General features: G+C 46.4%; 1 protein-coding gene across 1 annotated transcript; it reads left to right on the top strand.

The window, feature by feature from the left end:
• Window positions 1-4,826: 4,826 nt before the first annotated feature.
• Window positions 4,827-23,717, top strand: LOC119660926 (slo-interacting protein 1-like). The gene is made up of 8 exons (XM_038069906.1): window positions 4,827-5,511; window positions 12,182-12,652; window positions 18,321-18,827; window positions 18,890-19,159; window positions 19,230-20,263; window positions 20,326-20,594; window positions 20,673-20,917; window positions 22,325-23,717. Exons 2-8 carry the CDS (start codon window positions 12,623-12,625, stop codon window positions 22,898-22,900), a joined length of 2,931 nt encoding a protein of 976 aa, XP_037925834.1. The 5' UTR covers window positions 4,827-5,511; window positions 12,182-12,622; the 3' UTR covers window positions 22,901-23,717.
• Window positions 23,718-26,323: the final 2,606 nt, after the last annotated feature.

The following is a 26,323-nucleotide window of genomic DNA, read 5'->3' as shown; positions in this document are numbered from 1 at the left end:
AGCGGCCTTCAACGTCTGGTGTCAACGTTCCTGCATACCATTGGCCTGCGGATGGTATGCAGCAGTCCTATGCCATTTGAAGCCAAGGAGCTTTCTTAACACCGCGAAGTAGATTCGAATTGCATTCCCTGGTCCGTGATGATAACGGCTGGAACACCAAAGTGCGGAATGCACTCCCGAGAGAGGGCCTATCATCATTGCGCCGTAATTTCAGTCGGAGGTATTGCTTCAGACCACTGCGTAAACTTGTCGATGATTGTGAGACAATACTTGTATCCGTGCGAGTCTCCCAAAGGGCCGATGATGTCAAGGTGGATGGTGTGGAAGTACTTGGTCGACCTAGGTAGTACCCCTACTTCCTTTCTAACGTGCTTGTTGATTTTGCACTTCTGGCACGCGGTGCACTGTCTGGCCTAAGAGTTTATATCCTTGTTCATGGGTGGCCAGAAATATTTATCAGTGACTAATCGTTTCGCTTTCCCGATGCCTGGGTGCGCAGGATCGTGAATCGCGTTGAATCCTTCCTTGCGAAAATCAGGCGGAATGAATGATCTGGGTCCGTTCTCTGAGGTCTCACAGAGTAAATAGGAGTTTAAGCCGAAAATATGAAATTCCTTGATTTTGTATTTGGAGTTTCCCCTTCAGGCTCTGAAGCTCTGCATCGTCTTTTTGTATTGCCCCACGGCTAAAAACGAGACAAATTGTACCAACTGGTCTTCCAAGTCGGGGGTTGGTTAGACTGACAACAGGGAACGGAAAACAACTTGTCACGACGCCACAACAAGAGCCTCAAACTGGAGTGATAACACAACATAGAACCCAGCAACGAATTCTGAATGTTATTCGAGCCCGAAGTACCATGCCAACGAGATAGTGACCCGAGTCTATATTAGCCCCCCTTTATGTTCTGACATTCATCATGGCTGAGAGGTGGTGGCGTCCCTTCCTGGCTGTTAGAATTCCCAAGTATGATTTTGATATCATATCTGGGACAGGCTTCGAGGGGTCGTTCTACTGTCTCGTTGAAACTATCCTTCTCCGACTTTGCATTCTCCTCTGTAGGGGCGTGAACGTTAATGAGGCTTATCTTTCCAAATTTGCTTCGCAAGCCCAGAGTGCATAGCCGTTCGCTTATGTTTTTAAAGTCAGTAGGTTTCATTTTTTGGCTGACTAAGAAACCTACCCCGACCACATGGTTTACTGGATGGGCGCCATAATATATGGTGCAGTGACTCTTCTCCAGGAAACCGGTCCCTGTCCAACGCATCTAGTGCAACGTTATTACATCAGCCTTATATTGGGACAGGGTATCGGCTAGCTGTTTGGCAGCTCCATCTCTGCACAGGGAGCGCACTTTCTATGAGAAAATGCGCAAATCGTTATTCCTTTTTCATTGCCGGGTTCGTCGTTGATTAATCCGGGGTCCGGGGCTTCTTTTGTGGCTTTGGAACAGGTTACTTTCCATGTAGAGTTGTCAGCCCTATCCAATCCCCAGGCTGGAGGACCAGTTGGTACGCAGGCGCTGCCAGGTTTTATACTCCATCGTGGGTACCAATCCACGTTTCGTCCTGGGACCTATACTACCCTTTGACCACGTACTGTACTTTACTTGGCACCTGAGAATGTTGTTCACATCTGCAATGCCGTCTCTTGAGTTTGTCTGGTTTGAGCTGCTAGCTTTTCAAGGAGTGAAAACCATGTTGTATTCAGAGTCATTGTCGATCGGCTTGTAATAATTCCTGATCGTGTTGGATAATGGTGGTGTTCTTTACAGCGGCAATCTTAATAGCCGATTTTTATACTCCGTCCATTTAAGGCAGTCCCTATTCCTTGCATTATGCTCCAGGTTTCCACATAAAATACATTTTTTAGTGGAAGCTGCACCATCGCAATCTTCGGACGAGCCAAATTTTAAGCATTTGCTTTTGGATGCTTTACACATCTTAATATGTCCTAAGTGCCCACAGTTGTAGCACTGTCTTTTCCCCATTTCAAAGGGATCTACTTTGAAATAGGTTTTCCAAATTATAACTGACACTGCAGTGATTGTCCCAGAAAGGTTAATTTTACAATGGGTACTTTGACCTCCTTGTTTTTACTGCCAGTTCTTGTGAACCTCTGGGCTTTTATGACTTCTACGTTGGACTCTGAAGCTTGAAGGATTCTCTCTTCCGTCCAATTGAGTGATACACCCTTAATGACGCCATAGCGACACGTCGCACTAAATGGTATGAAGGGCTTAAGGTCGCGTTCTTTGTCCTGATTTGTCTGGATTCGTACCACTAAAACCAAATACTGTCTGTATTTGGTGCCGCTGATGGGGAGTAGAAATTGTTTTCGTCAAGTTTCCCACAGGAAAAGTAGCCTTGGCTACCTCGGACATATTTTGTGGTCATTCAAGGCAGTTGTAGATTTCCATTTAGGGGATAAGGGTTTCAAGGTGCTCGGAGTGTTCCTACAATATTTGGTGACGTTATCATAACAACAACAATCGCAACAACAGCAGCTCCAGGAGCAGCGAGCTTCGGCACCATAAGTTTGTTCTTAATTACCTGACCAAACTTTCTCCAGTTGATCCTCCTGGGGCCTCTAAAGGGCTTGGAGATCTCTGCGGCGAGATCTAGACTGAAGAGTATCCAACTGTGGTCAGAAAAGGATCTCTGGTCAGACACTCTCCAGTCCTCCAAACTAAGAATCCCATTGTCGGTTATTAGGGTGATATCAAGGACCTCCTTCCAACCGTCACAGTTCTCCGTCTCGTCGATCGTCATCTCCTCCAACAGCTCGTTGGCGGCATTGATTGGGTCTAGGTCGTTGTCCGGTTTTGCAGAGCGGAACACTTTTACCTTGGCATTGCTGACTCCGAACGACACTTTATAATCGGCCTTTTTCAGTGCCTCCAGGCACTCCTCGTTTATGCGGAGTAGTACAGGCTGGCTGTTTGTCTGAGGTTCCTCCTCCTTGATAACAACCCAGTCGTCCATGGGAATCCCGGGGTTGTGAAGGCGCAGGAATTGGACGAGCTTGTCCTTATCCATGCATCTGGATCTTCGGCAACCAGATGCGAGCGACCGGTCTCCTGGGAATCTCGTCATAAGGGGTGATATTGAGCTTAACGCCCTCCCAGGCGTCGCTGATCTTAGCGACACACGAACCGAGAAAGTCCTTAGAGAACTGGTCCATGCAAGCTATTACATGGAACCCACGGAGCACCTGAAATGAATCAAAGTGGGGGATGAGTCCCGGGTGTTTGCTTCCGGTGTCAAGGAGGTGCTCATAGACCATGCCCGACAGCCTAGCCTCAACACTGGTCCACACCTCCAACGTTAGTTTGCCGCTAGCAGAATTGCCATCCGTCAGCGCCACACGTAAGTGACTCCTGGCCACGTCGCTGAAGGGTTTCACAGTACGTGGCCCGCCGGCTGACGGTTGTTGCTTAGCGTCTGCGCTCTTGCCCACTCTGCTCCGCTTCTTATCTTGCTCGAACTGGTCTTGAGATCGATTGCGTTTTAGAGCGATGGGCTTCGCCTTCTGCTCGTCAGCCAGGCGTTTGCTATTGTATTCATCAACAATTGCCTGGTATTTAGCGAGGCCTTTTTCATTCCGCTCGTCGACAGTACCGGCCTCCTTATTCTTAGCAATCTTGCTGAGCATATGCATGGCCTACTGGTACTGGCTTTTGACCAGGACACCCGTGGACCTTCGCTTTTTAGCCGGTTTCCGGCGACCGACATTCTTGTCGGTTTTCGCTTTCGAGGGATCCCCCGACGCTGAGGGCTTCGGGTCAGGAGTACTGTGTCTGGTACTCGCTACACCCAGCTTGATGGCAGTAGGTTACAGGCTGGAAGCCACTAGTCCGTGTGACGCCTCGCTCTGGGAGGTTCCTGCGGTTGGTTTCAGCACAACGGTGCTACGGCTGGCACCGAGTGTACTGCTGTCGACGGCTACTATCTCCTGGCTGGAGGCCAACAGCTCGTCCTCCGATGATGCGCCTGGCATCATCCCCGCTTCTTCTATCGTCGTTTTTATTTTTGTTTTTGTTTTTTGAGTCCATGTCTTGATCCCACGAGTAGTCCGGGAAGAATGTCCACCCTGGTTGGCCTGGCCACCAGGATAAGGGTCTTATTTGAAACTGAAGGTGCCCAAGGTATTCAGAGTTCGCATACTAAAGATCAAGCTCCCCATTGGCCACGCAGCCCTTGGCGTATGCTGTTCCACCTTGGCTTGGATTCCTATTAGCACCTTCTCCGGTGCAGGGAGGACGATCCCCGGGCTGTTGCTTCAGTCCATCCCACCGCCAGATCTACTTGTCCCTAACATATGACCAGCAGACAAGCAGATCCTCGCCAGTTGGATGAGCCTACTCCTAGCCCGGCCCTACACACACTTGGCCCGCCCGAAGACGGTTTCCAGCGGACTGAGGACTTGCCGAATTATGCAACTTTAATCTGAAGTATAATCAGACCGGGCCGCCAAAAGGTATATTTTGGGTTTTTAGCCATGTGCGATTGGGAAAAGTGTGCGTAGAAAGTTGATTATGAACCGTTTTACGCAAGACCTTGATACCCGAAGTGTCAACTTCCGGTATTCCGATTTGATTACTCAGAAAGGAAGATTTTACTGAAAAATGGATGCAAAATTCTCTCTGTTAATTCGTGCTGTAGCTCACATTGTTTTTTGAGGGATTTTCATAACAAGAATTTCATCGATACTTTTTGGTTAGCCCTTACAGGCCTACGTGTGCTCAGCCCTTTTATCGGATACGTCGATATACGTCACAATCCTTTGCATTGTTGCATCGCCAGCGACTCATTGTTGTTCGACTGGTCGTGGCGGAAGGATGCATGGCGGCCGCCCTGTGTTGTTCGGCGTGCTAGCGAGCGCCCTTTCTCAGTTTTTTTGTTGGGCTTGTGTTTCGTACCGGATAACGTCGCTTCGTGGGCTTGCGCTCCTTCCATGTTTTCTGTTTTGTTTTGCTTACGACATCTGAATGTGTACTCTCCCCGCTGGCGGACGCTCATGTTTAGCTGCGTGCGAATGGCAAATGGCAGGACGACCACTCCGCGTATTCGTCGCGTCGTGAATGTCGTTTTGTGAATTTCCTGAGTTTCTGCTGGCATTGGCGGTGCAAGAAGCAAATCGTGTTTTTTTTTGTCTTCAATTCACTCAATTGCTGCAGTTCTGGGTGTTATTGTGAATGATCCGGGAACATGGTACGTCTGACAGGACTGCTGTTGACTGCGAGGAGGTGCAAGGAAGTGAAATGAACTCGTGCAAGTCTCTTACGACGGTGACATAAATTGGTGTTCCGCGCTCGATTAAATCCTTAGAAAATTCCGCCATACGGTAATGGACCTCGTAGCGTAAATCGGTGCAATTGTGGTGTTCAGATGTGCGGAATTCATCAAGGTAAACATAGATTTTAGGTGGTAACAGCTTCCCGGAATGGCTGTCCACAGCGCTCGATTGCAAGCGCCTGGTGCTGCGATTTTCTAAAGGCTCCATTATTCGGTGAGTACTTGATTTTCCCTTAAACCCCTAGTGCTTGTGAAGAGGAATATTGTGTTCTATTGAATAAATCTCGCCTGCCTTATGGCGGAAAATATGGCAGGAATCCAGCCCGCGAGTCATACATGAGCCCACCCACATAGTGTTGACTGGCTGCACTTCTCGACATTAATGTCAGCTGAAAATATCTAAGTTCTCCTTCCCTCCATATTCCGATAACAATTGCTTATTATTCCGACTTTAGAAGCATGAAATGAACAAGAGGAATTCCACCTCTGTCCGGTCCACTATGCCCTGCACTGTACCTAGCATTTCCTTCGACATTCAAACCAAGACAAACTGGGAAACATATCGTCCGCCGGAATGTTCAGCTTGTTCTCCAAAACGATGGAAGTTAGGGGTAAAGTGCGAGTACTACGCGCAACTCGTGTGCAGTTGCTGGAGGAGACCCCTTTGTAAATTGTATTCTCGAGAGTACGGAGACATCGAGTCAGTTCGATGGAACTTCACTTCCAATGCCCGGCACTGCCAAATGCTTCGAAATCTAGGTGATGTCGGTAAATTGAATGATTTCTGCATTCAAGATAAATTGTTACTCCATGTACTCCTCCTGTAAGCATTGTTCATAGATGAATTTCGACTACATCCAATTACCCACTGCCATCAACATGCGGACAAGGAATATTGTGCGGTTACTACGTGTATTCTCCGCATGTGGAAAGGTTGATTACAAAGAGGTAAATGACATTAACGATGATGGAACAAGAACAATATTCCTGATAAGACCGATCATGGCCTAAATAGACTGTCGGTCATTGGCTCTCAAGAAACAGAATTGCTTATCTCGGTACAAATTATTCTTCCAAATATTGTGCACACGATTTCACTGGTTTACATGTAAGATCGCAACCCGAAGGTTTCATTAAATGAATTAGTTTTAGTGTTCTGATGGGGGAAAAACGAATTTTTTACCATTGAATTAGAAGGTAGGTATCAGTGACCGCTCCGGGGAGCCCAATTGGCGCTGCGGTGCTCCGTGTTGATGCCATAAACTCCTTAGATCATGACAGAAAAGCAGCTCTCCCAGCCTGCAGCCAGAAATCTGCCTGAGGTCCTCAAAGAATGGTTTCCCCAATGTCCGTAGCCTGACTCTAGCTAGAGCTTGGCAATCGCAGAAGGGTTCCCATTCCTTCTCCACAGCTTCGGCAATGCTAATTGTAAGGTCTGCCGAGCCTGCAGACATGGTCCCCTATGGGCCAGTGCCCCGTGCAAGTCGCCCCGAAGGGCTGCCAAGAACAGAGCCTTGTCTGACCAATCCGTCAGCCCGCTCATTTCCCTTTATGTTCCTATGCCTGGGAACCCAGAGGAGGGTGATCTGCACTGCCCCACTAGCCTGGAAGATGTCGTCGCTGAGTACAACACCTTGATGGTCGCTTAGCTGCCGGTCAGAACGGCTATATTACACTTGGGGCTCGAATCTCTCTCCAGTCATCGACAGACTTCCAATATCACCAGTATTTCCGCCTGGAGTACACTGGCAAAATCTTCCGGTACCACCGTGAAGTATTACTTCGCGGGAGAGGCTCTGCTTCGCTACACCAGCACGTCCATGTCGCGTCTTCGTCGCGCCGGCTTCCGAGCTCGATTCAACTCCAGGAGTTTTGTCTGCACTGCGGCTGCTGCCTTATTTACCGTCATCCAGCTTTCATTCGACCTCAGCATCTCTTCCACCAGGTTGGAGGGCTCGATGTCTACCCCCAAGATGCCTTTCAACCTACTTTTCTGCTTCAGAAATCTTGGACAATAGAACATAACGTGCTCCAGTTCCTCGGTGGTAGCACCGCATTCAGGACAGTTAGGGAGACTCGTCCAACTCGAAGCGATGCAAAGATTTCCTATAGCCACCGTGTCCCGTAAGGAACTGTATCAGATGGTAAATCAATTCTCCGTGTCGGGCCATTTCTCGATACACGGTCCACCGTTCCTTGTCGGAGTTATCCTACCGTTGTTGCCACTTGCCACACAATTCTCTCCTTATGGCTTTTCGGAAATCCGCATTCACCTCGGCTGGATTTGCCTTCCGTTTTTCGTAGAGCCAGTGTGCCTCGCTCGCTAGAAGATCTATAGGAATCGTTCCCGTGATAACACACACTGCCTCCGTCGACGCCGTCCTAAATGCGCTGTACACCCTTAGCGCAATTGGCCGGTATGCCGAACTTATCTTCTTTCGGTTTACAGCGTGGTTCAACGCTTCCGCTAAGACAGTGGCCGAGTATAACAGGATCGACTTCACCACTCCCGCGATGAGTAGCCTGCGACTATACTTCGACCCTCCCACGTTAGGCATCATCTTTGCAAGGGATGAGCTTGCATTTGCTGCCTTCTCCCGCGCGTCCCCTCAGCTTGGCGTCGATCATCACAACCAGGTATTTGACAATTGATTTTGAGACGACCTCACGATTACCAACTCGAATATTAACCGTGTTGTTCTTCCTGCGGTTGGCAATGAGGACCGTCTCCGTCTTTTCGTCCGCCAGGTCTAGCTTGGCCATTCGTAACCATGACTTGATGGCTTGAATGGCTTAATTTGCATACAGCTCCACATCCTCGGGATGCTTTGCAATTAAAACTACCGCCAGGTCGTCCGCAAAACCAATCAGCGTTGCCTCCTTCGCCACGCGTAGGCCAAGCACTCCGTCGTACATTATGTTCCACAGCAGTGGTCCCAATACAGGACCTAGAGCCACACCTGCTGTCACAATGTGCCCATTCGGCCCGTCGGACCAGAGAAGTCTGTCCGAAAGGTAACTATCGATTAGCCGAGTCAAGTAACTTTAATCCAGCCCCAGTTGGCTGAGTTGAAAGCATTTTTGACGTCCAGCGTCAGAGAGCGTCACCAGCATTTGCATTTCGAGCCAATTCCACAACCTTTGCTACTGCATCGACCGTAAAACAGGCTCGCCGAAACCCATGTTGTCGCTCTGAAAGACCACCTCCAAGCTCGATGAACGGGAGCAGCCTGTTGTATATCACCCTCTCCAACATCTTCCCCATGGTGTCTAAGAGACAAATAGGGCGGTGGTTTTTAGGGCTCCGGTAGCAACACCAGCTTCTGCCTCTTCCATTGGGCGGGAAATACTCCTTGCGCCATGCACGATTCGAATGTGCGAACCACCTTGGTCTGGCCTTGACCGCCTAATACGTCCGCAGATTTCCCGAAGTTCCTCTTCGGTCACACCAGGGATCGAGAAGACGTCCTGCTGAGCTGCCAGTTGGAGTTCACTTTCATCCTGCTCCTGCTGCGGGAAAAAAGTTGTAATTATTTGCAACAAGAGCCGTGGGCATGTCACTTGAGGTGATTTTTGCCCTCGGATCTTGTTCATTACAACTTGGTAGCCTTGGTGGTGGGGTATATCCCACGGATTCGTATTAGCCTCCATGCAGAGCTTCTGGTAGCATTCCCGCTTGCTTCTCCGTATGGCCTTCTTAAGGTTGTTTCGCAGATCCTTGTATTCCTCCCCACACTCCTGGTGTTCCGGGCTTCCCCTTGTCCTGTGGGAAAGTCTCCTTGCTCGGAGACAAAAGGGATCTCAAGGCAGCGATCTCTTGCCGCCTCTTGCCGTGGTGCAAACGTCGTCGTGGCATGCTTCGGTTACACGCTGGGACAGCTGTATGACCCTTTCCACCGCTGTTCCATCGGGATCATGGGCTCTCTCCAATGCCGCCAGGAATGTCTCCTCCTTGAGAGCTCCGATAGACCAGCCAACTGCTTTAGCCTTTCTATCTCCAGAGCGTCGTTGATTGCTTCCTCGGTTTTAATGATGAGGAAGATGGCCTGGTGGTCACTGTTGGTGTAGTGCTCACTCACTTGTCAAGCCATCTCCCTCACCAGTGAAGTGCTAACAAATGTCAGGTTAACGATCGAACCCGACCCTCTACCTCGAAAGGTGAACCCGCATCCACAACGTCAGATCTCCTATCTCCGTTCGCCTGATACGGTTTATACTATCTCCCAAATCCATCAGTTCCGGGCCTGATTTCACTTTTCGGAGGATGTCGGCATTGAACATATTTCCCTTCTTGGATATATTTATTATTTCCGGGCGGAGCTTCTTCTTGTCCTTTTCCCTCTTGTTGCTCACCTTAATCCATTGTTTGGGCTTCCGAGCGTTGGTTTCTTCCACTTTTGCAGATGTTGTGGCTGCAATCGTGAGATTATCGACTTCCGCGGATACTCTCGCGGGCTCCGCCTTCTTTGGTGAAGAGGCTTTTTTCTTCTTCGGGACTTGCTGCGGTCCTAGAGGCTCACTGGTACCGTCTCTAGTCCGTTTTCCCGCCTGCCTTATCAGGAATCACCTGTGTTTCCCTTGTGACCTTGCCACCTGACGCTTGGGAATTCTTTTTTTCGAGTGCCTTGATATAAGAAAATTTAATGCCTCTTATCAAGGCCCGAATATTTTGGTGGATATTCTGCCCCTCCTTGATGAACTCACACAGTTCATTTATTTGTTCCGCGAGAGTAACGAAAGCCATTCCGATATGTTCCCGTTTACTCTCGCGCCTTGCGCCACAAGGAATGATGTCGGTCAAGGGATTATTCATGTTTCTTTCAGAGTCCCGCGACGAATTTCGACTACCAAAGGGAACCATTGTCATCGGTGGTGATCTCCTAAGCTTCGAACTCCTTCTAAAAGGATCCGGTGTGACCTATTTTCCACTCTCTTGTAGCATTAGATGCCACAGTAGCCAAGTTTCCCACTACTGGGGCACTGCGGTCGTTGGATATCGACGGCCGGGAGCTCGCTTGCTCACTTCCAAAAACCGCCGGCACTGGCTTTCCGAAGCCCTGCACCGTAAGAAAACTTCCTTTCTCCTCCTCCATATTTGTTTTATTTTCTGGGTATCCTTCCCATAGCCAATTTTTATCCACGGGTGGGCGTTTTGTTCCCATCTACCCGGGCTGCGCATAAACATGCCTATGGGCGCACATCTCCTAATGCGTACAAGTGCGTGCTCATAACAAATCCGCTGAGCGTTCCCTTAGCCGCATGAAGGGATGCGCCCGTAGGAAGATTTGGCAACTCCACACTGGCGAAACCTGGGAGACCATACGACTTGGATACACTGTGTATCCGAGAAAACCCCCGCGCCGACTCCGCTGGCCATTTTTGATCCGTCGGTAAAGACTACTGAGTCATAACCTTGCAGCATGCCGCCGGTCTTCCACTTTGCCTTGGTTGGAAAGTCTACAGCAAAGTTTCTTGTGCGAGTGCCCATATTTCCCGAGGTACTTCGTCTAGGATATTGTTATGGCCGTAGGAATTCGCTGCCCAGCATCCGGACTCACGTAGTCTGACGGCACTGCACGCTGCAACGTATTTAATGTTGAGGTCTAGGGGGAGGAGATGCAGGAGTACATGAGAGCATCTGCCGGACAGGACTGCAGAGCCCCAGTAGCACCTGCACATGCAGTTCTTTGAATCCTATTGTATTTTTTTCTCAAAGCCTGCCACCATACAATGCGTAAGATACCCCTCCAATCCAATAACGGTCAAGGCTTCCTTGATGGCGTTCGTACTAACCTGGTTAAAAGCTCGCTCTATATCCAAAAAGGTAGCCAGGTTATACTGCTTGTACTGCCAATTACCTCGTAGAGGGCAGTTTCTATGGTTTTCCTTTGAGGTAGGCATGCTGGGACTTAGAGAAAGGCGTTCTCTCCATAATCATCCTTAAGTAAATGTCCAGGACGCGCTCTAGGGTCTTCAGCACGAAAGAGGTCAGGCTGATTGCTCGAAAGTCCTTCGCGACCGCGCCTGCTCGCTTTCGGTATGACGACTGTAGTATGTATAGTAAAGAAATGCAGCTTCGGCATAACCCTTTCCGGCTGCTTCTGTAGCATGACTGGCATTATGCAGATTTATATGCGGAGAAGCTGTTTATAGCTCAGCCAATCTTATCCTCGGCAATTGCCGATTTGATAGTCCTTCACAGCTGTAAGGTTCTGACTTACAGTCCTCCGCGCTGGCGGGAAAGTGTGTTTGAACCAGCAGCTCCACGGTTTCACTAGAAGATTTTTTCCAGGAGCCTTCCGAATTTTTAAGAAAGGATGGGCTCTTATGTTCCGTGGACAGGATCTTACTGAGGCTCGCGAATACACTAGTGTTTTCGGTGTTCTGACAATAGTCCAACCGACTGATGGCCGACTTGTACTTCTTCAGGCAGTGCTTGTATGGCTGCTAATATTTATGCCTGTAGCAGATGTTGAAGATTCCTCTGGTCAGCTTCTTGTGGCTGGAGAGATCTTCATTTCACATTGGTGCCGGTGTTTTTTTGCTGTACTTAGTAGGGTCTGGAATGTCTTTTCCAGAGCCCCAACTTTTGACTCCAGTACTCGAATGAGTCCTTCAATTTCCAATACCAATCGTCGTCTCACTCAATGTTTGCCGTATCTGAAATGGATACTCGATCCTCCGCCTTAAAGTAAAAAAAAACCCTGGGTATAGACCGGGGTCCTAACCCTATCAACATGGCTCTAATTTCAGTTTTATTGTTGTATTTCGTATTGAATAACTGTCTTAATCGCTGACTGCATCATTTTGGTGGAGCTAGTTTTTTTTATTGTCTTCCCAAAATGTTATGATATTGTTTTAATTGTTGTTATTTTTCTTTTCAGTTTTACGGAGCGTTGATGTTTAATCAGGAGAATAACTGATTAAATTTACTGATTAAAAAAAATCATTGATTAGTTTGAAAAATCAGCTAAATAAAACAGCAATAATAGCTAATCATGAGACCTGAATCGCCGGAACACTATCTAAAAAGTGTCTTTATTGTGTTTAACGAAGAACAAAAAGACAAAATCGGAGTGTTTTAGGTAAATCTTTCTGAAATGCATCGCGTTAAATTTCGCCGGAATGAATCAAAGGAAATTTCAAAACGTGAAATATTGAAGTAAAATATGTTGCAATATTTCCATACTATAAAAATCGTATTTCGTCTATTACTAAATATTATAAGCAATGCGCGCAAATATATATACGTAAACAAAAAGTGCTGCAAATGCATGTGACTAAGTGATAATTTTCCCAAAGTTTTTTACTCTCTTCATTTAAAAATGGCAGATATTAAATTCATTGTTCTAAAGGTAAGTGTTTTTTTGGTTTATTTATTTTTCTTTTATTTTTATTTGAGTTATGGAATCCGCATTGCTTTATATTTTGTCCGATTCGGTTCCCTGAATGCTCATTCATGCATTTCTTGCAGAGTCAAAATTATATCTCTTATTATCCAACCATATCCCTTACCTCCTTGTTTTCTTCACAATGCAGTTTATAAAGTTTATTGAATGCTAACTTTGCTATCTCAAAGTGTATAAAAATCTCTAATAATGAACTGGAGAACGATTCCCATAAATCGGGGCACATAAAGCCTCCGAATGGGTTTTTATTGCATCAAGTTATTTCCGTTTCGTTGTTTATTCAAAGCGCATTCGTTACATAAATAAACTTAAATGATAGAAACGCTGCTGATACCTTCAAATCGAGATCTCAATGTAAACATTGAGCGTAATATACTCCCCAATTGTTGTAGGCTGTAGTTTAGTTGAACTATGGAGCCAGAATAATATTGAAATTTTCGGGTTATACGCAAGGTTAGTTAACGTTTGCTGCTATTCGCAAAAATAAAATTCACATAAACACTCCGTAGTTTAGAGATAAAGAAAATTAGGTGATTATTTTCGAGCTTTTTAGAAATGTATTCATTTAAGAATTAATGTTTATTGTATACCTGCCTCATTTAGTGCCAATTTATTGGTACCTCATGTTCGAAATCCGCCACGGTCATGGATGTTTTAGTTTAGTTTACTGGAGGAGCTTTCCCGCCTACTTCGTCCGCTGGCTTTAGCGAATCTGAAAACATTTTCCAGAGACAGAGAGTGTGCATTCATTGAAGAAAACCTTACCAAGGTGTCTGAGATCAGAGGAGACCGGGCAGTTTCCTCCTCCTCCTTAAATTGGTTGCACATAGGCAAAACCAACAAAAATGCTGCTCTGGTGGCCCCGGAATTTTTCTCAAAGATTTTCGCGTGCCAGCAAGAGTTTCTCCACTTGGCTGCATGTGCATCCTTGCAATTTCACCCTTCAGAGTAAAGTGGACAGTGGATGGCCGGATGTCAAAAGCTGCCTCTGGTCCCACCATTGTAGGATCCAGCCTCTGGGCGAGCCAGTCTGTCAGCCTCCTCATTGCCAGTATTGTTTGAGTGCCCCGACAACCACATCAGGAATGTATCGTTCAGTCGGCCAAGGTTCAGCAGGAGTAGGGTAGGTGAACGCGTTTACGCACAAAGTGTTGAACTCCCGCAACAGTACGCTGTCGGACTACCAAAAAAACACCTCCCTGTCATTAGAGAACTAACCTCGAGCTGTTTGACACATTACTTCGGGCTAGTCCTCCCGCTCTCCTGGCTTAGGGAGCCTTCAAGTCAGAGAATTCCTTTTACCAACGGGAGGAGAGGGCAGGAAGGGAGCTGTCAGTTCAAGGAACCCCTTATCGCCCGAATATAATGTGCAATACGATTCCAGCGCTCTTCAGAATCTCTCTGACAATGTTATCTGCAGAGAGCTCCCCTTTGTCTGTATAACGTTGCTGATGAAAGCCGTCTCACTTCTCGCAAGTTCAGCGTCGTCCGCTACTCCATTGCAGAACACACAATCAGGAGATCGCGCCTTCCCAATCCTGTGCAGATAAGACTAGAAACCTCCATGCTCGCTTAGAAGCCGCGTAAGGAAGTAATCAATCTCACCGTGCGTTCGGTTCAACCACGGGCCTAAATTGTCGATGAGCCGCGCAGCCCATCTGCCCCTTGGCTCATTTTGCCAAGAAAGTTGCCACTCGGTAAGGGTGCGTTGACGTTCTTCACGGACAACCTTGGGAAGGGGGGCAACGAGGATCACTCTCCCGATCACCTTCAAGGCCGGTTCTGGGACAATGCGATAAGCAGATGCTTCTCCCAAAGGTGCTTCTCTCTGCACTTGAGTAAGGTGCTTACTATGCACCTCTTTGTCAAGGGCATCAGCCCATACCTCCGCACCATAGAGCAGAACCGACTGCGTTGTTCCCATAAGGAGACGTCTCCTAGTAGATATAGGGCCCCCAACATTCGCCATTAGCCGATTCAAGGCCGTGACCGCAGCTGCAGCCCTGTCCACTGCTGCTTAGATTTGCTCGAAGAAGCTCATCGTCGAGTCGAGCATTAAACCAAGTTATTTAATCACTGGTTTTGACTCTGTAGTCAACTCGCCGATCGATATGGGACTCAGGGTCGGGATTCTCGTTCTGATTAAGACGACTACTTCGCTTTTTCCAGCGCAAGGCTGAAACTGTGGCCATCCATCCGCTTACTCGTCGCATCAATATGCCAAGTCAAAGCAGACTTGTTCAACAGTGCGTCCGGCAACAAGTGCCGCAACGTCGTCTGCATAGCCGAACAGGTGCGACTCTTTGGGCATATCAAGTCTCAGCAGATTATCTTAGGAAGCATTCCAGGGATCCGGCCCTAGGATGGATCCCTGTGCTACTCCCGACGTGATTTCCATCCTCCTTTGGCCCTCTAGCGTCTCATAGAACAGGAGCGGTCTTTCAGATAATGCCTCAATAGATAGCTTGGCACGTGAAATGGGTTTTCTAATGTGCCTAGCATATCTGTCCATCTTATGAAATTGAAGGCATTTCTGACACTATCCGTCGGGATCGGCGACTGTGTGCCTCGGCTCGATGAACCGCATCTACGACCTCCATAGTAGCATCTTCCTGTTCTGAACCAGAACTGCCTTGGGAATAAGACCCCGGCAGCGCGAATCCCTTCAGCGGATCTACTCCTGATGAGCTCCTCGAGCACTTTCCCGGTATGCAGACGAGGTCTCCTTTATCCTTGAGCTTCTCGAGCACTTTCCCGGCCGCATCAAGCATACACAGCGGTCGGTATGCAAACGGGAACTCCGGGTCTCTTTTGCCCTTGCTGATCAGCGCGAGAAGGAAACATGCCCTCCTTCAAGCAAGCGTTGAATGCCTCGAGCAGCAATTCTGGCCAGCACCTGGCGCCTTCTCGTTTTTCATTGTGAGAACCGCTTCTTCGAGCTGTCTTGTCTCACTGTGAAAAGGGGGCAATCCTTGACGCTTTCTGCGCTATTGACATCAACCCGTACAGGATGTCTGGGTAACAATGCGCTTCATCTGGTCGATACTTGGTATGCAGGGCCTGCGCAGAGACCCGATTTTCCAGGTGACAAGCCATACCCAAGTCCCCACGGGTCCTCATTCAACTCGTTGGAAAGGTTCTGCCAGCCGTGAGGTTTGCTTTTATTTATTGCAGTGCGGAGTCTCCTTTTTGTTGACCTATACTGTGCTTTTATGGCGCATCCCTCCTCATTGGCGTGCAAACCTTGTGCCAAACGGTGGAGCTTATGACACTCGCTCCGTAGGTCGGCAATTTCTGCCGTCCACCAGTACATGGATGGCTAGTCGCGCCTGGGACCTCTTCGGGGCATGGAAGCCTCACACGCCATCGTTAACAGGTTCATCACTGAATTTACAATGGTGTCAGCTGTGACACTACCACCCCTCGGAGCGTCCTCCAGCGCGACTCTGCCTGCTCCAAAAGCTTCGACGAACTTCCCGACGTTCACCTTCGCGACATAGCATAGGCAGGGAGAGCGTCGCGTTTGTGCTCGCCGGTAAGTAGCGTCAACCACTTGGAACGCGATGTACTGGTCATCACTTGGACAAGTCTTCTAGGACTCGCCACCCGTCCGAAGGTGATGCCAGAAATTCCGATGCAAAAGTGAACTTGCCGTGGATCCGGTGTTTAAAACTAGGAACCCAGTTCTCACCGCCATTTTCAGAATCCGTTTCCTTCTGGAGTCTGACTGAGGCATGCCCCATTCAAGGGCCCCGGCATTAAAATCACCGCCTACCAGGATTCGTCCATCCGTGCTCGAAACGGCGTCCTCCAGAGCATCAAGCCGCCGCCAAAAGTCCAACATCGTCTCATTCGGCGTCAGGTAAACGGTAAAAAACGTTATCCCTAAACAACAGATCCAGACAAACTCGTTCCATTGGCCTTCGGCAAGAACACGAAGTCGAACGTTATCTCGAACCCGCTGCCATCTGGGTTCGAGATAACGTTCGGTGCTTGATAAGTCGAGATGCCATGAGGACGGGTCCTTGTTTCGGTATTGCTTGTTAATTTGCACTAGATCAGCAATGCTGCAAATTTATTTTTGGGAAATGTGGTACCTCATCTACGCTTCAGATGAAGATGCCGAGGACTGCACGTCCCTTTTATTGGTTTTAGGAGCCGACACTTGTAACGTGACGGTCCCTAACTCGTAGTAGAGCCGGCAGCCCCAATGTTCTCGAACTTTCGTAACATCGGGATCGGGAACGCCGATAGTAAGGAAAGTTCCCGCCCTATCAGCTCTCTCTCCTGTTTTGCTGCCTAGCAGCTTCCAGGTGGAGGTGTTGGGGTCATCCTGGACACCATGTTGTTCCAAAACCTCAGCACCATTACACTCTTCTTCTGGAAGACAGAGGAAGCAATTTTTGAGCGATGGCAGCTCAGAGACTTTTTTCAGGGTTAGTTGCGCACCCTCAAGCCTCAAGCCATTCATTCGTGTTTTCGTCGGTAAAGTTTTGCCGTAACATTTTACGGTATACACCTACCGACTCAAACCGAAGCTTTAATGCCTTGCGAGGATGCAGTCCCTACAGCTAGGAGGTGTTCGCTGTTCGCACTATTCAATATCGTAACCGAATGGATTAGAGTCGTCATACTAGACCCATCCATCGGCTTCGATAGCCTTGGCTGCAAATGAAGGCCTAGCCTTTGCCGGCCGAATCCTCTTTGCGGTTTTTAGTGTCGAGTTAGAATCGTCCGAGGGCCGCCATCGCTTCGGTTTCACCTTAGCCGCAAGGGCCTTGAACGATCCTTTCTTCTCAATCTCAACCCGCATAAACCACGAGCTGTGCCAAGGTCTGAAGTCGGTTTGCTCGGAGACGGTTCGTTCGGTTTGCTGTCCGTGGACAGGTGCTTACCCATGGACAAGACTTTAGTCTTAGCAGATGGCGCCGATTGGAGCCCGAGTTCAGGAGTGCTGACAGAAGGGATCTGCTTCGGCTCGTCCGTTAAGGACTGGGTCCTAATTAGATTGGTTCCCACTTGAGTAAATTGGGAATCGGAGCCTAGAATCAGGTTCTCTATCGATGAACTTAGAGTTGCCCCTTCACTCGGGGTTGGATCGTCACGATCGAGATTTAATTTTAGTTTCTTAATAGGTTTTTGTTTTTTTAGTTTCTCTGTTTTATCGGGGAAAGTAAGTCGATCTCGGCAGAGTCCCTTTTTGCCGAGATAAGGCTAGTTGAGACTGGGGCTCGTCTGGTACCCAGAGTTCACCGCTTACGGCCACATCTTAACCTCTGTGATCATTCAGCCCTCGATACGGTGGTCACACCTAGGCTTGGGGTTTTGATTAACGCTTGGTTTCAGGTGTCATCTCCCGTTTCCTAGAGGATCTTCCTTAGTGAGCTACTTCATCACAACAAGGTGGGTGGTTGTTGAAAGGCGATATGGGAGTTAACTTCGTTTCGTTTCGTGTGAAATGGATAAGACGGAGCTGAGATAGTAGTTGGCTTATTTACTTTAATTTTTTGTTGCTATCATTTGCATTTCTGTAAGTTTATTATCAAATTTTCAAGTTTAGCGATCATTAACAAATTGACTATGAATTAATTGAGAACCACCGTATTTCGTACAGATTAATGGTATCGATATAAGTGAAATGCCTCATAGTGATGCAGTACAAATGTTCCTAAAGGCTTCTGAGCCAATGAACTTGGAAGTTCGACGTCCAATATCTGATGATCTCAATAAATTTCATATTTCTAATGGATACTTCTCGCCATTTACGTGTGTAATATCACCATCGTTGACACTGTCCCCTCCATCAACTTCTCCACAACAACAGTATTCTCCCAAAGTTGATAATTTTGAAAGTAAAAATGAAAATAAATTACCATTGGACGACGAAGCCGGCAATGGGGGTGGAGATGATGTTGCCGAAGATATAGTTAAAGATTCACCAACATCTGGTACTGTGACTGGATCACCATCGTCCGGATCGATTGGCGAGAAGTCGTTTGTTTCAACTGGCATACAGACTGATACGATTATTGCGGAATATATCTTTAGTGATGCATCGGTTGACGATCAGTCTAATGAGCATATTTTTGAGGAAGGTTTACCACCTGAAATTGATATTGAGGTAGGTGGTGTTGTCTGCAATGTCTTTTGTTGGTCCCTTATATTTCGTTTACCATTCAATAGGAAGTAACATTACAAAAGTCAGCTAGCCATGAAAAGCTAGGATTAACGGTGAGCTACAGCTCGGGATCTGATGACACCGATACATGTACAGAAGTTTATATTAGCGATATAATACCAAATAGCGTAGCTGCGCGAGATGGGCGTTTACGGCAAGGTGATCAAATACTTCAAGTGAACGGTCGTGATGTCTCTGGCAAAGAAGACACAGAAACGTTAATTGCCGAGAACAAGAATGCTGTCACGTTTCTGGTCAGCCGCTATTTATATATAGTAAGTCTCCTTGGCACCTTGTCCATTTTTTTTTATTGAATCCTATATTCTATAATCATTTGAATTTCAGGACGATGATCTTCACACTTCATATGACGACTATGACAATGATATCGCACAACAGACTTATCAGAATTGTTTGTCTCCGACAAAAGTTCGTAACAATGGTTTCTCCATAATAGGGGACCTTCGTTCGTCATCAGAACAAACAAATTCAAATACTTCTAGATCATCGTCCTCACATAAAAGCAATATTGAAGCAACTGAAATAGGAGGAGTTAACGCCAAGGATAACAAAGCTAAAATCGCAATAGACCCATTAGACCATGTAAATATCGAAGCTCATTTGGAATCTGTGAATCAAGAACTTGCTCAGTTAACATCTCGAATGGAGAACAGCATGATGCTTCATAATAGCATAAGTGGCCACAGTTGGAAATATAACAAGGCGACGAGTAGTTCTGCAATTATGGCATCTTCGTCTCTTCCAAAAGTAGGCCAAAATTTAAATATATATCGTACTCCTATTGATAATGTTGCGAAATCCACGAGCTCTACGATTGCCGACAACACACTCGATACTAAGCCACCTAAAACAACTCCAACCGTGTCAACTCGAAAATTAACAAATCCTAGGTCTAATTGCAATAAAAAACCGATCGAATCTGACACTGAACATATTTATGAAACTATTCCCGAGGACATTGAATCAGAACCGTTTTATTGTCTTCCTTACGAAGCGATTGAACAAAATCTAGTTGAACAATGGCTAGAGATGCAACACTGTCAACAACAGATCTTACTGCGTCAACAGCAACTTAATGATGTTGAAACTCCTGCTAAAACGCCAGGTATTCGTGGCGGCAGTAAAAAAGATCGTAGTGGCTTACTTTTGCAACAAATCAAAGCAATCTCCAATAATATGAGATTTCAGCCGTCAAGTTCTTCGAAAACTATGAAAAGCAATTCAAGCGGCGAAGACCACGAGAATAGTTCAAGTGCCTATAATACGGGCGGCTCCTGTAATAGTAACAATCATTTAGCGCCTGAAATGAACTCTAATGAAGAAGGAGGGGGTGTTTGTGATAAGACTGGATATCAAAGGTAGGTTTCCTGTTAGAATTGTCTGTTGTCGTCTGCGTGAACACCAGTTTTCTTATCATCAGAGCAACTGCGGCCTTGCATATTCCGCCAGGATCACAGCCATCTGTACAACAACAATGCCCCGATGATTGTGCAGGTACTTATATTCAGGATATAAACGATAATTGTGAGGAGTGTCAACGCCAGAAAAAGGATAAAGTATCTTCAAGTCCAAAACATGAGCTGGCACAGCAGAAATCACCTCAAAAGTTGCAACGTTTGTTAGCCTCTAAACAGCAGTGTCCCCTTGCCATCCCAATCATTCACTCTGCATTGCAACAACGAGTAGCAGGTAATTAGGCTTAGTTGTTTGGCTAGTAAATGTCTCCCCCTTAATTTTGGTTTGTTTTTCTTATAATTCGTGGTATAGATCAGACACTTGCTAAGTCGCCCGAGATATCCGCTGATACAATGTATACGAATATGGCGAATCTAAAACGGACAATGTTACTTCAACAAAAACTATTTCGTCAGACCTTGATTCGTCAAAACGCTGCTCTAGGACAAGCTTCACATGCATCAGTAGCTGAAGGTGCTAAAATTTCGCCACCAACTGATCGATTACCGTTCAATGCGCCAAATCTTAGTCAATATCATTTCGTCAGCAGCCAAGAAGTAAGTCGACTTTATTTACGCTAGTATAGTTTTCATATTGGATTAGGGAAAAAGAAATATCGTATTTTGTCAATAGACATATGTTGTGCTGTGCTTATCGCATCGGGTCATACTATACGGCGATTTGAAGACGACAATCTGTGCTACAAGTGTCTCTTTGACAGTGTTGTGATCGTACGTTTCAGTGTTAAGTTATAGCGCGTCAAAGATGGAGTCCATCAAGCAAGAAATTCATCATATTATCATCATAGAATTTGTGAAGTTTATGGGCCCGACACTGTAACGATTTGCACAGCACAGCGTTGGTTCGATCGATTTCATTCTGGTGAAGTGAATATCGAAGATACACCCCGTACTGGTAGGCCAATCGTCGTAGAAACCGGTAAAATTCGTCGAAATCATCCAAGAAGACCGGCATGCGAGCATTCGCCCGATTGGCCAGGCAATGGGTAAGGACATAAAACCGTTTGGAACCATTTGCAGAAGATTGGATTCCAAAAAAACTGGATGTTTGGATGCCACACGAGTTGACGCAGAAATGTTCTTCGCAGGCGTTGATTCGGTCCCAGAGATGTTTCTCTGGGACCGTGTCAACGCCTGCGATGCACTGCTGAAACGGAACGAATTCTACCCATTTTTGAAGCGGGTGGTGACTGGTGATGAAAAAGTGGATCACGTACGACAACTTCAAGCGAAAAAGATCGAAGAGCCGGCCCAAACCATCGCCAACCCCGGATTGACGGCCAGGAAAGGTTTGCTGTGTGTGCAGCTCATAGTGGGTGATTCCCTTCCAATCCCACGGAAGGGAATCATCCACTATGAGCTGCTCAACTATGCCAGATCCTTAATTCGGTCCTCTACTGGGAGCAATTCGACCGTTTGAAGCAGAAATATGAATGGTGTTGCGTTCCACCAGGACAACGCTCGGCTTCATACATTTTTGATGACCCGCCAGAAGCTACGGGAGCTCGGATGGAATGTCCTATCGCACCCAGCGTGTAGTCCGGACCTGACACCAAGTGATTACCATCTCTTCGGGTCCATGCAAAACGCTCTTGGTGCTACTAAGTTGGCCTCAAAAGAGGCTTGCGAAAACTGGCTGTCTGAGTTTTTTGCAATTACGGAGGGGGGATAATGAAGCCTGCCTTCTAATTGGCAACAAGTTTGCGAACAAAACGAGGCATATCTGACTTAAATAGGATAATTCTAAGTATGTTAAATAAAGCGTCAAATTTCGATCACAAATACGACATTTCTTTTTCCTCAAAATTTGATTATATTTTCGTCCTCGCATTAGGTTCATATTTGCATCCCTCATAATTTTTTTTCCTGTAAATGCTGCCAGTGAATGGATTATAGAAAGCGTTCATAAATTCCAATGTGTCCCTATGTCTAATTTCTTCTCAGGTGAGTGCAATTCAAACGAAGCAAACTACATGCGAGGAGCCCCCAATGGTTTGGAAGGTGAAACGGCGACAGGATGGAACTCGGTACATTGTTCGACGACCCGCTCGTAATCGAATACTCCGTGAACGTGCCATACGCTTGACAACTGAACGTAACGATCAGACAACGGAAGACGATACAATTTCTGAAATTAAGACAGGTCGTTACTGGACTCGGGAAGAGCGAAAGAAACACATTGAACGTGCTAAGGAACGTCGGCAACGGCAACAGCAACAACAATTATCATTTAATAGATGTGAAAATGCAGACAATACACTACCAAGCGGTGCTCTTGCAACTGCAACAATTGGTCGTAAGCAGCAAGGACGTATTATAGGTGGACAACAATCTTTAATTTCAACACCGGGAGCTACCAGCCAGAATAGGTGTCCTACATTAACAACAGTACAGACTTTAGATTGCCCTATTACGCATAAGAAGAGTTTGAAAAAAAAGAAAAAAGATGAAAACCCAACCACAGTCGTAGGAGAAAGTAATAATAAGATGGTAGGTCTACTTTCCGTTACGACAGTTTAATATACAAAGCTCCATTACACAAGCAATCTAAGGACGAGTTGCTTGACAAATAGGAAAAAGTGTAACGATCGTAAAATCGTCTAAGATTTGTAACGTTTTCTTCCAGATTCAGACTAGTATTCCATTCAGTCTTAACTACTCAATTCCTTTCCAAACATTTGTTCCGTCAAAATCCGTTCCAACCGAACAAGTCTGATTCACATTCCTGGTGAAGCCCAATTTCGAAAGTGGATTGTTTATAGTAAGCGAATACTGAATAATTCTATTTAGAGGGAAATATTATTAAATACAGATGCCTATTAATGGTTGTCAGTGTCTTCCAATTCCAGTTGATAGGAGACTTGAGCCAAATTTTAGAGCTCTACATGTGCTGTCTTCCTTTTCCTAGTAAAGGTTTCGCTTATGGTTACTTCCACAATAGAAGTTGCTTATCTAGGAAATGGGAAAGTCCTTGTTCGGCCGTATAAGCATTAAACATATTATATAAAGTAAATCAGAACTCTTCCTGTATTAAAAAAGATAAAAAAAAAGCTATTCTCCTATGTCGTTGCTAATTCCCTTAACGTAGAATTAGAAATTAAAATACTTAATGTGTAGATGCATCTATATTCGCTGTTCTATTACAAATTGATATACGTAGTGTTTATATGACGATAAGGAAAATGAAACGGAAAATATTTACAACATAAGTACTAAAGTAAATTAGGTATAGAAAGAACGGGAAGAATATAGAATATTGTGGTTATTATGTAATTATCTTGTTATACAGGATGTCATATACTAAAAAGGGAAATTCCTGTAATCTAATAATATGCAATTTTCGTGTTTCACTCGCGTCATATATTCTTTTCGCTCGTGTTTGTTCCTGGAAAGCAGTTGTTATACCATCTATGGCACGTTCTCCCAAAAAAGAAGAGTCCGAATTCGCGTTAAGAGACCATCTTCAGACTTTTTGATATAACAATGCAACCCCATTGCGATTTTTGATTCTATCTAATTGAACTGAACCGATTTCTCATCTACAGGGTTAATACTAGAGCTCATATGTGTTATAATGAGTTGAACCCCCGCTTTTCCCGTTGGTTAGCCGTCTATCGGGGGTAGTTCCAAAATGTACCTTAAGCTCCTTTGCATTTGGTGTCCCTCATGCGTCACTTTGCAGAAATGTTCAATCCGGCGTTCCAGGACCTGCATTGCGGTAGGTTTTGAAGCCCAAGTATAAAGAAGGCTGAAAATAGTCAAACCAAAATGGCCTTTTTTCATCATCCCTAACTATTACAGGTCAATGGACATTGAGGTTGATGTTTCCTATAACTCTCTCTTATTCATTGTTCTTTGCCGAGAGATACGATCGTTGGAATTTTCTCTGTTGGAGCAAGTGAATGTGGAAATCCCCTTGTTTACTAATACACAGTATTTCATGCAAAATTGGAGTCTGGACATCACCCTAAGGAGTACATAAATGAAGAAGAGAAGGAGGTAAGCAAGAAACTCAATTAAGATACGTAATGTGTACGAGAGAACTTCTGATCCGGGTCACTTGCCCGGGGGTCGAGGAAAACCATAGGCAAGACCTCTACTCAGCTACGATTGTCTTCCAAGAACATGATGGCCGCCTTGAGAGAACGGTGGCACCGTTTGATGGCGGATAATATGGGGGTGTTCTGGTCCGCTTGCATCCCAGTGTTTTGGCTAAGGCAGTGAAAAGTGACGATTCAAATTGAGTGCCCTGATCCGTGGTTATAACCTTAGGTGTCCCGTAGCGCGACACCCACGTCGCAACGAATGCTTCAGCAACGGAATCGGCATACTTGGGCACCCCCAATGTCCAAGTGAATCTCCTTTTCGGTAGGGAGCTTCGAATCGTTGGTATCGGTTTTTTCTATGCATTACGTCCTTTCGCATGCCTGGCCACACGAACTTTCTGTTGATCGTGTTGAGCGTGGTGGAGCTATCCACTATCAGCTCATCAGTATCAAACGTTGTCGGGAGAGAAGTAGCGTCAATGCGCGAGAGTGCATCAGCTACCATGTTTGCTTCTCCCCTGACGTAAACGATATTGGTTGAAAATTCGGCTATGTACATCAGGTAACGTACCTGACGAAACGATGCTTTGTCCACCTTTTGCTGGAACACGTAGGACAGCGGCTTATGATCCGTTTTGATAACAAATTGCACGCCCTCCCAGAAATAATAATAATCGTTAGCGCAACAATCCATATTGGATCAGGGCCTTGACGTGTGTTAGAGCACTTCATTCAAGACCGTAACGGTACACTACAGAACACTGTAGGAGGCAATGTGGTCAGCATTGCCTCCCAGAAATGGTATCGGAAAATGGAGGAATCTTTCTAAAAAAAACTTTAAACGCTCGTATCTCCGTTAATATTGGGAATTTCGAGAAAACGAGCTTAATTCGTGATCACTTGTATAGGGAAGAGTTGGACCTTTCAGATGGTGCAGTAGGTGGCCAACAGCTCGCCGTCGAACGTGGTATCTTTACGTTCGGAGGTTGAAAGCTTCCGCTGGAAAAATGCTATTGGAAGCCACCTGTCGCCGTGTTGTTCCAAGACGGCACCACGTCCGATCTATCGGTTACCAATGCAATTGGTGCGTTCGGTTGGAAGTGCACTAGCAATGTTGCGTTCGCTAGACTGTTTGTGCAAGCGTTGAAGGTGGGCCTGCCTGCGTTGTCCACGTAATGGGTGTTCTGTCTCCTTTTTTCGTGTTCCGAATAAATATTTCGACGTGTTCCCCACGAGACCGTAATCAGTTAAACGCCGCAAGTGTTCGGTGTGTTGCTGCGAGGTCTCGGATGCGACCAGGATGTCGTCGACGTAGCATACACAAAAATCCAGCCCTCGCAGCACTTCGACCATGAAGCGCTGAAAGGTCTGGGCCGCGTTCTGTAGGATGGACTCGGTAAGGCCCAAATGGCGTTGTTACGGCGGCTTTAGAGATGTCCGCCTAGGCGGGGCTGTTACCGCGTTTAATATTTTGAGAGAAAAATACAGGTGAATGGTCCAAAGGCTGTTCGACAGGCGCAAATAACCCATCTTGGCCATTTACTCAAACTCCTTTCTCGCTACCTCTAGTCAATCGGGCCTCAGACGTCAAGGTCTTTCTGCAACGGGCGGTCCGTTGGTAACAATGTGGTGTTAGACTCCATGTTGGCAATTGGTGTGAACGGAGGTGTTCGTTCAACAGGTCGCGGTGGGCCGGTCACTTAATCCGTATGGATGAGGATGATCCAGCCCGGAAGGTCTATAAAAGCAATATCCGTGATAGAAAAAGAAGACGAGGCAGACCCTGGCCGAGATGGAGCGATGGCGTAGCTCAGTCAGTTTTTAAGGATATCGAATTGGTGGACGTCGTCGCAAAACCGGGGTGTATGGAGTTCCTTAATAAGACAGGCCTAGACCG

This window comes from Hermetia illucens, chromosome 7, assembly GCF_905115235.1.
Source record: "Hermetia illucens chromosome 7, iHerIll2.2.curated.20191125, whole genome shotgun sequence".
Taxonomy (NCBI): Eukaryota; Metazoa; Arthropoda; class Insecta; order Diptera; family Stratiomyidae; genus Hermetia; species Hermetia illucens.
This window is presented reverse-complemented; position numbering and strand designations above follow the sequence as displayed.

Excerpts from the sequence above, each read along its gene's own strand:
- LOC119660926 (XM_038069906.1), top strand. The coding sequence starts at position 12,623 with ATGGCAGATATTAAATTCATTGTTCTAAAG. Across the intron at positions 19,160-19,229 it reads TCAGCCGCTATTTATATATA|GACGATGATCTTCACACTTC; the intron begins GTAAGTCTCCTT and ends TTTGAATTTCAG. Across the intron at positions 20,918-22,324 it reads ATTTCGTCAGCAGCCAAGAA|GTGAGTGCAATTCAAACGAA; the intron begins GTAAGTCGACTT and ends ATTTCTTCTCAG.